The 15,766-nt window shown below is 42.7% G+C and overlaps 1 protein-coding gene across 1 annotated transcript in view; it reads right to left on the minus strand.

Annotated features, from left to right (window-relative positions):
• Positions 1–15,766, minus strand: part of EMB2785 (elongation factor family protein) — a 317,292-nt gene that overhangs the window by 205,048 nt on the left and 96,478 nt on the right. Inside the window, exons 11-12 of the mRNA XM_089437097.1 lie at positions 15,556–15,610; positions 15,299–15,423 (exon numbers count right to left, since the gene is read on the minus strand). Of these exons, the coding sequence (XP_089293223.1) occupies positions 15,299–15,423; positions 15,556–15,610 (180 nt within the window). The remainder of the gene's footprint in view (positions 1–15,298; positions 15,424–15,555; positions 15,611–15,766) is intronic.

Consider the following 15,766-nt stretch of genomic DNA (forward strand, 5'->3'; position numbering starts at 1 on the left):
ATATATATATATATATATATTAAAAGGAAAAGAAAAAATTATTACCACGACGTCCCCCCATCCCCCCTAAATTTCCCTAAAATTTGAGGGTACTCCCACACGTCCCCTTTGTGTGTCTCCCCGCACCCGCATCTCCCCGTCCTATAGTCTTGGTGGAACATTGGTCAAAAACCCTCCTTAAACTGCGGCCAAGAACAGCGTATTAGGGATCTCTTTTAGGGCCTAGATAAGGTAGCGTGTACAGCGTTAAGGTCTTCATCATGACAGTGTTTAGGTGTGCATTTAGGTCTTCACCTTAACTGCGTTTAGGGTTGCGTTTAGGTCTTCACCTTGACTACGTTTAGGGAAGCTTCATCATGACTGCGTTGAGGGCTATTGCAACCAGCATATCCTAGTCACTTCACCTTGACTACATCCTGGATCTAGGGCATGCGTATAGCTAGGGCATCATCTTCTAGGAGCTACGTAGATCCTTCTTACCCATGGCAGCATCTAGGGCAGCGTATCTCTTAGGATCTCTCCTCCCACCAAAACCCAAAAACAAGTGGAGAGGAAGAGATCACAAGAAGAGTGTGTGCAAATGAGTAGCAAGCCACCTCTTTTTATACTAAAACGTTGAGCACAAGTGGGGGCAATTTGGTTGCTGGCTGACCTTGACGAATTGTCCCATAACACTAATAAATTCATATCTCCATGAATACATGTTGGAATCGGATAATCTTTAGATCAACTCTACAAATCTCAGCGAGAGGAATCCAAGAAAAATATCAGCTACCATAAATAAGATGACCCACATGGAGTTTGGCCCTAGTTGCCAATTTTAACACTCCCTCTCAACTAGGGAGAACTCCATCGCTAATCCATCTGCTAGACTGTACTATCTCAGCCATTAGTGCCCTGCACTACTCTGCTCTGCTAAACTATGAAGAAGAAGAAATGATCGAGAATGTATCATACTATCCTCTATTGACCCGAAGTCAGTCCCATATAAAAGAGAGTGTCTCATACCACTCTTACTAACCTGAAGTTAGTTCCAATAAAGAGAGTGTGTCATACCACTCTTACTGATCCGAAATTAGTTCCAAATAAAGGGAGTGTATCATACCACCCTTACTGATCCAAAATTAGTTCCAAAAGAGAGTGAGTTATATCACTCTTACTAGACCCGAAGTCAGTTCCAATTAATCCCAAATCAATATCATCCTAGCATAGCGAGTACAGTAGTAACATGATGCGTCCATCGGTACTACTATGGTCCCTACCCTCATTTCCCTGCTCATTGGCCAAATGAGAGGTACTTCCCATGAGTCCCAGACTGCATGGGTAGGATGTCTCAGCAGGAGAAGGACAAACCACTCATCTTGCCTACATGTTGCCAGGGGTATCCCAGGGGAGGGTTGAACCACTGACCCTGTACACAACAAATCACTACATGAAGGCTAAAACACTCACCCTATGACTGTGTCTCAACAGGAGAAGGATGAACCACTCATCCTGCCTACATAGCAGACCACTAGGGGAAGGCTGAACCACTCACCCTATGGTTGCTCATCACTCCAAGATGTACCCCCAAGCCTCCGGAGCTCCCAGAGCTCAATGTCCAAATCATATAGGGCCCTGAGGAGAGAGTCTCTCCACGACTCCTAGTCGTTCTCGGCAAGTCACAAATTTGACCTTTCCCAGGGGCTTCAACAGAATGTCGGGGACTTGCACATCAGTGCTAATGCAATGGAGCCTTCTTGCTCCTCGATGTACCATATCCTAGATAAAGTGGTACCTGATGTCTATATGCGTGCAGCGATCATAGAATACGAGATTCCTCAACAATCGAATCCCCCTCTGGTTATCACAAAAGATCACGGTGGTATCCATCATGTGTCCAAACAGCTCACTGAAGAGCTTCCTCAACCAGGCAGCTTCACACAGATCATACTTGTAGCTATGTATTCAGTCTCAGTGGTGCTCAAAGCAACCGACTTCTGCTTTCTGCTCATCCAAGATATCAAAGCAAAACCCAAAGAGAACTAGCACCCAGAAGTGCTCTTGCGATCCTCCACACTGTCTGCCCCGTCAGCATTCGAATAATCATGTAGCTTCACATTTCCGACAATGTATCTCAATCCATGATAGATTATGCCCCAAAGATATCTCAGAAGATTCTTGGCACCAATCCAATGAGGCTCAACCATATATGAGCTTCAACATGCTAACTGCAAAACATATATCCGGACGGGAGTTCATCATGAACATCAATGCTAGAATGAATTTATGAAACTTAGAGGCATTTCCCAAATCAGGTTCGGCATCACTACCACTTAACTTCTAAAAGTTAAGCTCCATCAAGGTAGCCACGAGCTAGCAGTTCACTATTCCAAGTCCAGAATCCAACTCCCTCTTACTTTTGCAAATGAGAGGTCTGCACCTGTCAGAAAGAGGTCGTCCTCATAAGGTGCCAGTATGAGAGGTCTATCATCCACAACCTTCAAGCAATGGTTTGGATCGGCTTCACTCCTAGTGAATCTCAGCTTCATCAGACAGTTATCAATCCTCTCATATCAAACTTGGGGTGTTTGCTCTAGGACATAGAGAAATTTCTTCCACCTGCATACTTGAGATTCCCAATCATGAATCTCAAACCCCTCAAGTTGTTCCATATCTGAGGTCTTGCTACATGAGGGGAATGGTCCCCTTGTAAGTTTTCCTTTGGTACATCTCGGACATGTACCTTCATGCTCTTCTTGAATGCAGGCATCCATGTCACCATCTAACTCACATCAGTTAGGGCCCCATAATAACCAGACCTTCGGTGCTATAGAAGAGATGTGTCAACTGACATGGTCCCTAATGGACTTCTTGCAACTTGATACAAATTGCCAACCCTGAACCCAAGAATAAAAGCATCTTGAAAAATTCCTTTTCAAAATAACTTTCCATCGATGAATGCCACCTTGAAACCTATGATTTCCATTGCTGAAATGGACACTAGGTTCTTCTTGAGATCAGGTACATAAATAACTTCTTGTAAATGAATCGTGTTACCCTCATTCAATTGAGGGGTAACATTCCCTACACCCTTTCCAGGATTGGCGGCATTGACTCCAAGTATAAGCCCCACGAGTGTTTCCATCTCTACCAAATTAGAGAGAGCTTCCTTCTATCCGATGAAGTGCCTTGAAGCACTACTATCAATAAGCCAAATTCCCAAAGAATCTGGAGAAGTGGTGGAGAGGGCCAATAAGAGATAACACTCCTTTAGCTTATCAGAAACAACATTTGATTCTTCATACCTCGGGTTCCTTGCTTTCTTTGAAGAGTCGGTCATTTCCTTGATGACCTGCATTACCTGTCATTCCTCCGATCATTGAAGACGTCCCTAGAATGATTGTTATCATCATCAAGTGATGTGTCCCTACCATTCGAACACTCCTTCGCATCTGCCCTTCCTTCCACCCTTAGATCCGGACTTCCCATTGAAGTGATCTTTAGGTAGGCCATCATATGCTTCCGCTATGCCACTCAGATAATATTCTCTGCTTCGACTTCACCCTTGGTGAATTTGAAGAGGGATGAGGAACCCATTGAGCCTTTTGTCCTTTTCCTGTCTTTAGTGATTGCTCTTTCACTCTTCCTTGGGCTTTGTCTTCACCTCTCCTTTGATATCATGTTAATTTTACGTATGTTCTATTGTAATAGCAAATTTACTTCAATTTTCCATATTAGCTCAATGTCAATTCCATATTAGCAATCAAATTTAGCATGATATTAAAATGCAGATAGAACATAAACATAAATCGCAGAAAACAAGCCAAGACAAGAGGACACAAGATGTGGCGCTAGCCAGGGACAAACCCTAATGTGGGGAAACACTTGATCAATTCTTCTTATATGTTCTTCAAAAGTTCAACGGAGAGAAAGATAGTACATATACATCAAAAGTCAACACTTTGACTTGACAAGATAAGAGCAGAGATCTTCAGCCTCAAGATAACATAATGAGGTAGCTGATCTGATCTCAGGTGAAGGCAACCTGCTTTAGCTGATCCCCCAAGGTGACTCCATCACCATGTTGCACCTCATCATCATGTTGTACCTGACACTGCGCTGCACCCAATCACTGAGTTGCTCTCATCACTATGTTGCTCCTAACACTAAGTAGTGCCTCGCGATCATGTTGTACCCATCATCAACAAGCTGCTACAATGCATCGTGTTATTGCTAGACATCCATGCCCATCATCATCAAGTTGTACCATTGTGCTGCACCATACATTCTACTGCACCTTACTGCACCACGCTGCACCCATCCTTACTGTCACCTATATGTTGCACCACTATCATTGTGCCCTATGTTGCACCATTCATCAAGTTGCACTAATCATTGTTGCAACTAAACATGTTGTCTCTAACACCATGCTGCATCCAACATACACTCATCCATGCTTGTTGTAATATATATCATTATGTTGCACATACAACATCCAATATGTTGCAACCTATTTACACTTATCAGCCTTAGCTGCTTGCTATGGCTTGTAGCCTAGCAAATCAGCTAGGCTATGGTTGTTTAAGCTTCCTTCATATTAAGGTAGCGGAGAGCTTCTCTACGACAGCAACCAAGTCCTCTAACAGTCCTCCTTAATTGCCTCTAACAGCCCTCCTAAACTACCTCTAACAACCCTCCTAAATAGCCCTCTAACAGCCCTTCTAAAGCTAACAGTCCTCCTCATGTACTGCGTTTAGGGCACCAACATGACACATAAGACTGCGGTATGGATAGCTGCTATAGTCCTCTATTTTGGTGAAAGTAACCTTCTCCTTTTACTGCGGCTAGGGCAGACTTGAGACTGCAGATTAGGAACCATTCAGGCAGTGTATTGTACCTCTAGAGATCCTCTAGGACTGCAGCCAGACCTTGTCATTTACTGCGGCTAGGGCTTGCACTCACAGCAGCTTAGGGCACATGAAAAACCCTCCTTAAACTGCGGCCTAGAACAGCGTATTAGGGATCTCTTTTAGGGCCTAGATAAGGAAGTGTGTACAGCATTAAGGTCTTCATCATGATAGCATTTAGGTATGCGTTTAGGTCTTCACCTTAACTGCATTTAGGGCTGCGTTTAGGTCTTCACCTTGACTGCGTTTAGGGAAGCTTCATCATGACTGCGTTGAGGGCTATTGCAACCAGCATATCCTAGTCACTCTACCTTGACTGCGTCCTGGATCTAGGGTATGCATATAGCTAGGGCATCATCTTCTAGGGGCTGCGCAGATCCTTTTTACCCATGGCAGCATCTAGGGCAGCGTATCTCTTAGGATCTCTCCTCCCACCAAAACCCAAAGACAAGTGGAGAGGAAGAGATCACAAGAAGAGTGTGTGCAAATGACTAGCAAGCCACCTCTATTTATACTAAAACGTTGAGCACAAGTAGGGGCAATTTGGTTGTTGGCTGACCTTTGACGAATTGTCCCATAACACTGATAAATTCATATCTCCATGAATACATGTCGAAATCGGTTGATCTTTAGATCAATCCTACAACTCTCGACGAGAGGAATCCAAGAAAAATATCAGCGGCCATAAATAACATGTCCCACATGGAGTTTGGCCCCAGTTGCCAATTTTAACAATAATGCTCTAACTTGTCTTTTAATGACTTCTTGTCCTTTTCAAGTCTCTTAATTTGCGTCAGTTGTTTTTCACTATGGTCTTTAAGCCAAGAAGCTTCTTCATTTTTTTTCAGCAGTAATCTTGTCAACTTCTCTTTGCATATTTTGTAGTACTGTTTTACCTTCTTGAAAAATTACTTTTGAGATATCTAGTATGTCTTCTGGTATTACTGAATTCGGCTTCACTGTAACATCTTGAAGGGTTATTTTTTTCTTTTTGTAAGAAAATGTCAAAAATTTCCTCTTTGTATTCAAGATGAAGGAACCTAGGGTCACCATCCAGGGTGAACCTCAAATAATGTCACTTTGATTGCTCCATAGGGTTTGAACTGAGAATTGTGATACGAATGTATCATCTCCAATGTTTAATTGTAAATGGGTTATGTCATATTTTATGTTGTCATAACAATCTAATTTTTCAATTATTTTAGCTTTTATGTAATTTTTATCTTTGGTTGGTGAGATAGTGACAGTAACATCCTTTCCCGCAATAGACCATTTAATTCTAAATAGCACTGAAGCATAGTTATAATTAGTTTATGGGAATCTTTCGGCCTTCATCGCTGAATTAGATGCCATTTTGCTTGTCAAGATGAACTTAAGTTCCCTTGTATCTTTTATTAAATGATCCCTTTACTTCCCAAGTTTGATATCCTTATTTTAAAATAATTTCATTATTCCTTTTATACCCCTTCGAACTATATTATTCCTTCAAACTATCACTTTTTAATATCTCAACTTTATACTTGCATACAATTACTTTGAAAAATTTATATTATAAAATTGGTTCCTTAACCCTTTTAAATAACTCAACTATGCTTTCTTTCCAATTTAAGCTCCCTTTTTCCCTTTTCTTTGGGGGTTGGATTGGAGCTCTTATGGGGTCAAACAATGACGGTTCGGAAACGGGCAGATGAATCCTCGCTCGCACATTCAGTTTTAGTATCGGTGGTTTCGACTGCCTCCTCATTCTACTCTCCTTGCCACAGGAACCTGTGGCATTTGTTGTCAGCCATTCTACTCTCGCCCCGACCGTTACAGTGCCCTCCATAATACCTGGAAGTCTGAGTGCATATCCTGGCACTAAGGCAGCGGGCACACGTCCTTATCCTCTAGTTGTTCCCGCCTACCTGCTGAGATGGAGATAAACCTCCTAGATTTCTCGAAAGACCCGTATGTCCAGGCAGATATCTGGCTAAGTTCCCCTCTTCGGTCGGCAGCGATGGAGCTCCCAGTCTCAGGGCCTTCTACGGCCTCTCAGGTAGCAATCTCACCCACCTTCCCAGAATATCCCTCCTCTGCCTCACATTTGGCTGCATATGAGCCTCTATTTTCTCCCCGGCACCATTATTCCACTAACCCTTACTCATGCTTTGGCGTCGCGCACATCTCCCTGCCCTCCCTAGATTACCCTATCCCATTTCCCTCCACTCTTCACGTCGTTATCCCAGATACACATCTACCACCCACACTTGGTGCATTACCCTCACATACTCCTACTTTCGGATTTGCTAGGGCATCATTACCCTTGTTCTCTCCTGCGGCTCCCCCCATCACCGGTTCCGCCCATATACTCCTGGTCACTGCTCCCCCTCCGTCGGATTGCTTCGAAGGCATACCTATAGGCATTTCAATGTCTTTTGCATCTAGGGTTTTTCCCTCCTCTGCCCGCCCCCAGCCAGATCCCGCTCCTAAACCCTCCACACACAAGACTTCACACAAAAAGCCTAAATGTGTAAAATCGGGCCTTAAAGAACATCACCTGATTCTGGGAGAAAATCTACATATGGCCGAAGTGATGGGCACTGCAGACAAAGTACTGGTTGGAAGGGTCAGAGGCTAGAATTTCTCTGCAGATCGTCTATGGAAATGGGCATCAGAAATTTGGGGGCAAATCCTCCCCGAGCTCCCTTCTATTGTCACTCTCCCCAGAGGTTGGTTTGCCCTGCATTTTACACAGCGTGATCAAGTCAATTGGGTCCTCTCCAGATATTGGCACATAGAACTGGCGCCTATTCTTCTTAAACGATGGAGCACCTTATTTGATCCCGAGCACGAACATCTTGGAGCTGGACCTATTTGGGTCCGTTTTCCTAGCCTTCCAATGCACCTCTGGTCGGAACACGTTTTTCGTAGCATAGACAATACTCTCGGGACATACTTGGATTATGACAAATCCTTTCCACAGACAGGGAAGATGACATTCGCTCGCATCCTGGTTCACCTCGACACCAGGGAAGGATTGGAAAAGGATATGAAGATCACTTGGAGGAACATCACGAGAGTTCAAATCTTGGATTATGAAGGGGTACCATTTCGATGCAGAAGATGCCACAAGGAGTGGATAACTTTTGAAGGACTGCCCACTCCTCTCCAAAGTCAATGCTCGCACAAAACCCTCAGCAGCAGACAATCCATCGGATATCAGTCGAGATCATCAGGATACCAACAAGAACAGGATGGAACCACCCTCGACTCGGCCTCAACCATCGGCCACACAGAAAGCTGCATCCTCGTGCCAGCCTCCACCTCCCCGTCGCCTCGCATCACCAAGTCTTGTTTGGCGGCCGCAAGTACATCCTCTTCCCTCTCTTCTCCTTTACATTGCACATCTAATATGTCATCTGCACCACCTGCATCTTGCATATTAGAGGTCAATGTCTCGAAGCATCCTCTCTCCCCTGCATTCTGTCTCCCTTCATTTGCTCCAGTTTCTTATATTTTCCCTCCCCCCTCATCAGCTCTTCCAGACTTTGGATCCTCCTCCCCTGAACGTGACTCATCTGACTCTCATTTTGGTCATCCATACAATCTCTGTCCTAGACACCCACCTACAGCATCCTTTGCTCTGGGTTTGGGTCCCTCCACCTTGCCCCCTGCCACCAAATCTGGTCATGGGCATCACTCCTCCATATACAAAGCTATACATCGGATTGGAATTGAAGTTGCTAAGGGCAGACAACAATTGATCGATGGGGCACTTAGAGCAAGGAAAGCCCCCTCATCGGGGCCCTGATGAAGTGGATGTCCTTCAACTGTCGCGAGCTAGCTAGCCCCACTAAAATACTAGCCCTCGGGCGGCTCCTAGAACAAGTGAAAGTGGATGTAATTTTTCTCCAGGAAACCCTGGGCACTGGTGAGGACATCATATCAGGACTGTTATCCATTCTTCCCTGTTGGACCTTCCATGCTCTCGATGTTCGTGGGCGATCTGGAGGCATCGCCATTGGCATTAATCCATTGTCCACCAAGCTCCTCAATGTTTGGGGACGTGATGGAGCATTGGTTATGGACATCTTGTCAGAATCCCTTGGCCTTGCCCTTCGTCTCGTGAATGTCTATGGACCATGTCATAACCGCCTACAATTTTGGGAATCCCTCCTCCGGTACTCCTTCATGCTTGATGACAATATCATTCTTGGCGGTGATCTCAATTTCTCGATTTGCCATGCTGAATCCTTGGGATCACATGCACAGATTGACCCTCTATCGGATTCCATGATGAACTTATTAGATCAGCACCATCTCATTGATATCCCATCTGCCTGTATTAAGCCTACATGGCGTAACCAGAGGATGGCTGATGCAATGCTGGCCAAGAGACTCGACAGATTTCTAATCAAGGATGTGCTTCTTGGGAAGCTTGCCCAGTACAGGCAATGGGTTGGCTCTGGTGGCATATCTGACCACTCTCCCATTTACCTGGAAATCTCTGGTCCATTTTCCAAACCACGTAGCCCATTCAAATTCAATTCGACCTGGTTACAAGACATCTCCTACATCAATCTGTTTAAACATCTGATGATAACAGAAGTTGCCCCTCCTAGATCCTCTGCATCTCATTCCTTTGCTCACAAACTCCACATCATCAAGGGTAAAACAATCGAATGGGCAAAAGCCAAAAAGACTCGGGATGACTCCTCTCTTCGATCTATCGAAGATGAACTTGCTCGGCTCGATGATCCGCAAAATGGTGGCTTCCAAACACAAGAATCAAAGGAGAGGATAATTCAGCTGGAATCTGATAGGAACAGAATACTAAAGGAAAGAGAATAATCTTGGAGGCTTCGGAGCAGGGCCATCTAGCTTAAGGTTGGGGATGATAACACAAAATTCTTCCAACAGTTTGCTCGTGGTTGAAAAGCCATCAACACAATATGGGAGCTGGAGGATGAGTTCAGTCAGTCGGTCTCTTCTTTTCCCCGTCTAGCCACTCTCGACATCAACCATTTTTGAAACCTGTATAGGGCCCCTCAAGAGGCTACTCTGGATGAAATCATCAAAGTGGTCGGTCTATTTCCTCGATTTGTTGAAAATGATGAGGTTGATTTGCTCATACAACCAATCTTGATGGGGGAGCTGGAAGTTGTTTTAAAATGGTTCAAAAAAGACAAAAGCCCTAGACCTAGATGGATGGACCATTGAATTTTTCTTAAACTTCTTTGATGTCATTGATCACGACCTACTGAACGTCTTGGAAGAATCTAGGATGACAGGTCGTATATACGATGCTTTCAACTCCACATTCATTGCCCTCATACCAAAATCTGATCACCCTCGCACATTTGCTGATTTCTGGCCTATATCGTTATGTAACTGCATATATAAAATTGGAGCCAAGATCATTGCCAATCGTCTTCGCCCCATACTATCTCATCATATCTCCCAGGAATTGGACAAGAGACAGATTCATGATGCTATCGACCTCGCTCAAGAGGGCCTCCACTTCATGCACACCTGTCATCTCAAAGGCATGATTCTCAAAATTGATCTTGCAAAATATTTTGACAAATCGTACTAGCTTTACATCAGAATGCTTCTGACCCATCTTGGATTCCCCATACTCTTCATCAACTGGATCATGTGTTGTATCACTTCGGTATCATACAATGTGTTGATCAATGGCTCTGCCACGGATTTCTTCCATTCAAAGAGTGGCCTTCGACAAGGATGTCCATTATCCCCTCTCCTTTTCCTTCTTATCATGGAAGGTCTAAGCATACTCATCTCGGAAGAAAGAAGCAGAGGCAGAATAAAAGGGATCAAGATTGTTGACAACTGTATACTTACCCATCTCCTCTTTGTCGACGATGTCCTCATTTTTCTGAATGGCTCCATTGGTGATCTTTCCGCTTTTCACTCCATATTCACCCTCTTTTGCAAGGCCACTGGAATGTCCTGTAATTTCACAAAATCAACATTATCGGACTTGGATTGTTCTCAGAACGAGATTAGATTTGCCCTACATAAATTCCCCTTCATCCATATTACATTCGATGATGGGCTTAAATATCTGGGCTTCCACCTCAAGCCTATCAACTACAAAATAATTGACTGGTCATGGCTGATCACGAAGATTGAGAATCGTCTGAAAATATGGTATCACAGGTGGCTGTCCAGAGCCAGTCGACTAACTCTCATAAAATCTGTCATTGAGGCCACTCCTGTGTATTGGATGTCACTAGCTTGGATACCGAAAGGCATCCTCTCCAAAATACAATAACTCTGCAGTCGATACCTTTGGAGGGGTTCAAAAGAAGGCAAAACTTTCGCTTGGTCGCGATGGGATCAAATTGCATTGCCCAAAAAATGGGGGCGTTGGGGAATAAAAGATCTCCCCTCCTTCGCGAAATCCCTTGCTGCAAAATTAGGATGGCATATCCTAACTGAGGATAACCTCTGGACCAAAGTTATCATTCGCAAATACATTCACCCCTTGCATCCTATAGAATGGATTTGTCGTCCTATTCAGCATAGGTTATCTGCATCCACCATTTGGCGCTCAATATCTCAATCCATTGTCTATATCAAACAAGGACTTGCTTGGAGAATTGGATCGGGCTCAGCTATGCACATCAACAGGGATCCCTGGTCTGGATCCGGCATGGCTCACATTCTTCCACAATATCTCATCCATTTTCTTCAACAATCTGGCATAACTCACATTCAGCATATTGCAGACCTTGAACACACATCCATCCTTCATCAAGCTTGGTTATCAACCCTCGATCTTCACATCCCTGATCAGTGGAATCCACATTGGAACACATATATTGAGGCCCTCTCGACATCACACGTTACAATATCTGAAAGGGAGGATGAGCTTATATGGGCCCACACTCGTCATGGAAAATACTCTCCCAAGGATGGATACCCCATCATCTTCGAAGGTAAACGACCTCCTGAATTTTGTTGGTGGTGGGCACCTTTATGGAAGCTCAAGTGCCCTCCCAAATCGAAATTGCTGATGTGGTGCATTCTCAGAGACAAGATCCCCACTGGCTCGAATATGCAGAAGCGTTTCCTTCTTGGACCAACCTGGTGTGCACTTTGCCGCTCCGCGGAGGAATCTTCCGAGCATCTTTTCCTTTGTTGTTCCTTTGCCTCCTCTCTTTGGCATCTGGTCAATACTCAGCTTGATATCACATTGCATTGGACTGGCCCTTCCATCATCGATGCCTGGGGCACCTAGTGGCAACAGGCCCCTTCCCCCAAGCTTAGGAACCTCCCTCCCCTTATATGCTGGGCCATTTGGATCTGTAGGAATCATCTCATATTTCAAGGTAAAACTCACAACCTGGATATTTTGGCCTCGCACATCACCTCTCTATATCATATGATTCCAGATGACCCTCCATCGTTGAATTCCCGTCATATCTCTCCCGAATCGACGGATTTGCTCAACATCTCTCTTGTGGCGGGGGTGGGGGGGTTGTTCTATATTTATCAGAGAATATTTGCATCAAAATGAAAATTGGACTTGGACCCAGCACCAACAACTTTGCAGAACTATCCTCTCTATACTATCTCATTATTTTTGCACTTGAAAAAGGATGCAGACAACTTCAGATATTTGGTGACTCGCTAATCATTATAAATTGGTTTAATCAGATATCGACATGTCACATTCACACACTACAAAATCTATTGGATGAAATTCTCCGGCTCAAATCTCATTTTGATTATATCACTTGCTCTCATATCTACAGGGAAAGGAATCAAGTTTCCGACCTCCTTTCCAAGGAGGCCGCAAACCATCCTCAGGGACATTCGTTGATACAGGATCAGGAAGGACTCAATTACTACCAATACTACCATAGGCCATTCGCAGATCAGCTGCAATCTCAGAATGAACAACCATGAACAGCACATTACAATTTTGGTCTTTTTGGAAATACTACAGCCAGGTTATTGTTTAATTTATATATGTACATATGTATTGTAGCATAGAGATTAACAGACTCTGTTTACAGTGGGTGGTTACAGCACCACTTTTGACATATGCTCTCACAGAGCATCTACATTATGTAATTTTCATCTTATAATTAATGGAAATTACGATTTTTCCTTTGGAAAAAAGTATTTCCCTTATCTTTACACTCTCCTTCTTTTTTTTTTTTTTGAGGATCAATTACCCTTTTCTTAATTTTATTAAATATTCATTTTGGTGCCTTAATATAGCCTTTCGAGTGCATTAATTGGGTGTAAATCCAATAACTTCGACTTGACTTTAAGAAATTAATGTATAATTTTAAATTTTCTTGGCACTTAGATGCAAACAATAACCCTTTTCGAGAATGGTAATTAATTTGCATGCAAATGTCTTGTAAGGTTGCAACTTTCAGAGGAGTCGATTAAAATAATAGTAGAGCCTGTATGCACAAGTGCACAGTGATAATACACACAATTCATGACTATAACTATTAGTGGGTAGTGAACAAATAAGTTGTCAATAATGACTGTAGCGGGGGCAGCGTATGGTTTAAAATCCTTTTAAAAACTTAATTGTTGGCGTTTAACTGTATGGTTGTGCATTAAAGTCTCTAACAGTGGGCAGTAAGTATGGTAGCAGTGGAGGGCTAATGTTGGCCCTGTAGGAAAACAAGTGGAAAGCTTGTCAAAGAAGACGGAGGAAAACAAGTGGAAAGCTTGTCACAAGACTCTTGCAGATGGGCAGAAAGAGCACGAGCAAGCAGACAAGGTAGCAACTGTAGGTGGTTGGACGGAATGGAATCGTTGGCAGGTTGTGCAGCAAGGTTGAGGATGTAGCGGTGGCTGGTTGCGGACAGAGGCAATGACAGTTGAAGAGGGGTCGAGGATGTAGCAGTGGTTAGCTACGGACGGAGGCGATAGCGAAAGAGCAAGGGTCAAGGTTGCAACCACTGTTATTTTTCTTTGTCTTGTGGCGAATAGTGATGGCCCGCTACACACAGTCATCGACAATTACGGCAGTTTGATGGCGAGAGTGCAGCAGTGGTCAACGACAGTGAGTAGTGCGGCTATTCAGTTGGGTGGCTATGGTGGTCAGATGGCCAAAGTCAATAGGGACAGTGGCAACGACAAGAAATGACGTATTGAGTGTTAATGGGAGAGCGGAGGCAGTTGTCGGTCATCTACGCTACTACAACAACAGCTTGTTAGTCGAGCTACGCTGTGTCCACGGTGGCCAGTCGTTGCGTTGGACGAATAAACTCGGTGGTGAGAGATAAATTTTTATTTAGCGCCTTGCCCGTGCAGACCTTTTGTATTGTTTTATATATATATATATATATATCTATTTTTAATATTTTTATATAACCTTTTTTTTTAATATTTATAAATTCTTTTAATAAAAAAATTTTGTATTTTTTTAATTTTTTTTTTTAATGGCCAAGTGTCAAAAGGCGAAAATGGAGAAACCTCAACAGCGTGTAGCAAAACGCTTCAGTTGTGATGACAACAAGGTTGACGAATATTAATGGCAAAAGGCTGGATTAGACTAGCTCAGTGCAGCGGTTGCGGCCAGAGGATCGAACAACTATGATACTAAATGGAATGAACAAAGTTCGTTCTTCAAGTTAAATACTCTAGAAGACTTGGAATATGTAGATCTCCATTTAGGATACAAGAATATATATTAAAATGTATGAATGAGAATGAGGGCCTTCTTATATACCCTAGGCAGGTGTCTCTCCATGGAAGGTCATGTCCCATTTAGACATACCTCTTCAGTACTAATTACTAATTAACTAATCATTATTACAATTATAATCATTATGTATATTTATATTATTTATATATATTTTATTCATAACATTCAAGTTCACCATTGGCCAATTCTAAAGCCAAGTCCAGGTTTTAAAACATTGCCTCATACACACCGGCTATTTCCAGCCACCTTTTATCAATAAACATGCAGAGATGGTACTAAAGAGGGACAGCACAAATGTAGTCATTTGAACACCAAGATTGTCTGCAAGTCCCAAAAAGCAAACAATTTTGATAGTATTGCTTGTACCATTTTTGTACTTATTGACTTTTTGTTTTGTTTACTTATTTCCGTCATTCCTTGCTACAAATAAAAAGAAGACACTTTTGCAGCATCAATTGTAAGAAAACGATAAAGAAATTTTGTTTTGTGTTGCTTAATTCCTCCTTTCCTTACTATGACTGAAATAAAAACACTTTTGCAGCCTCAACATCAAGAAAACAATCTAGAATCTATTGGATATGGCATCACATTTGAATGCTTCAAACAATATTTCTAAATTACACAGCAAATAAAAGATTTCAATGAGGGAGAAATTCTGTCAACATATTCAAGATACTTATATAGTTCTTTCTCAATCAATTTCCAAAGAAAGGCATTTGCACACCTTGATGGACATGTCAAAGTCATTCTTGTTCGTCCCTCTGCTCCTGCACAAGGACCCATGTCTATCAACTCTCCGCGTCTATTTGACAAGGCCTCCATAACAAGCCCAACATGTTCTTCATTTACCTGAAAGTTTTTAAAGGGATATTCAACATGCAGAAATAGTCCAAATATGACTATACCTGAGAATCTTTTCAATCCACGGGAGAGATATTAACAAAAACACCTCTACCATAAAAAATTCAAAAAATACTGAACCTCAATTATTACTTCCTCCAAAGGCTCAAGTTTTTGACCATCATCAATTTTGTACCTGGACCAAACAAACACCACAGCAAAAAGTATTGTGCATCAAAACTCATCAGAATGGATCCAATTATTTTCCAGAGTGAAACTAAATTATTACAAAAATGGAAGCAACACACAAGTCTAACAATAATTTTAACATATTATAGTAAGGAAAATATCT

This window comes from Pinus tabuliformis, chromosome 5_2 (assembly GCF_031772625.1).
Source record: "Pinus tabuliformis cultivar Carrire ecotype Pingquan chromosome 5_2, CPIR1, whole genome shotgun sequence".
Taxonomy (NCBI): Eukaryota; Viridiplantae; Streptophyta; class Pinopsida; order Pinales; family Pinaceae; genus Pinus; species Pinus tabuliformis.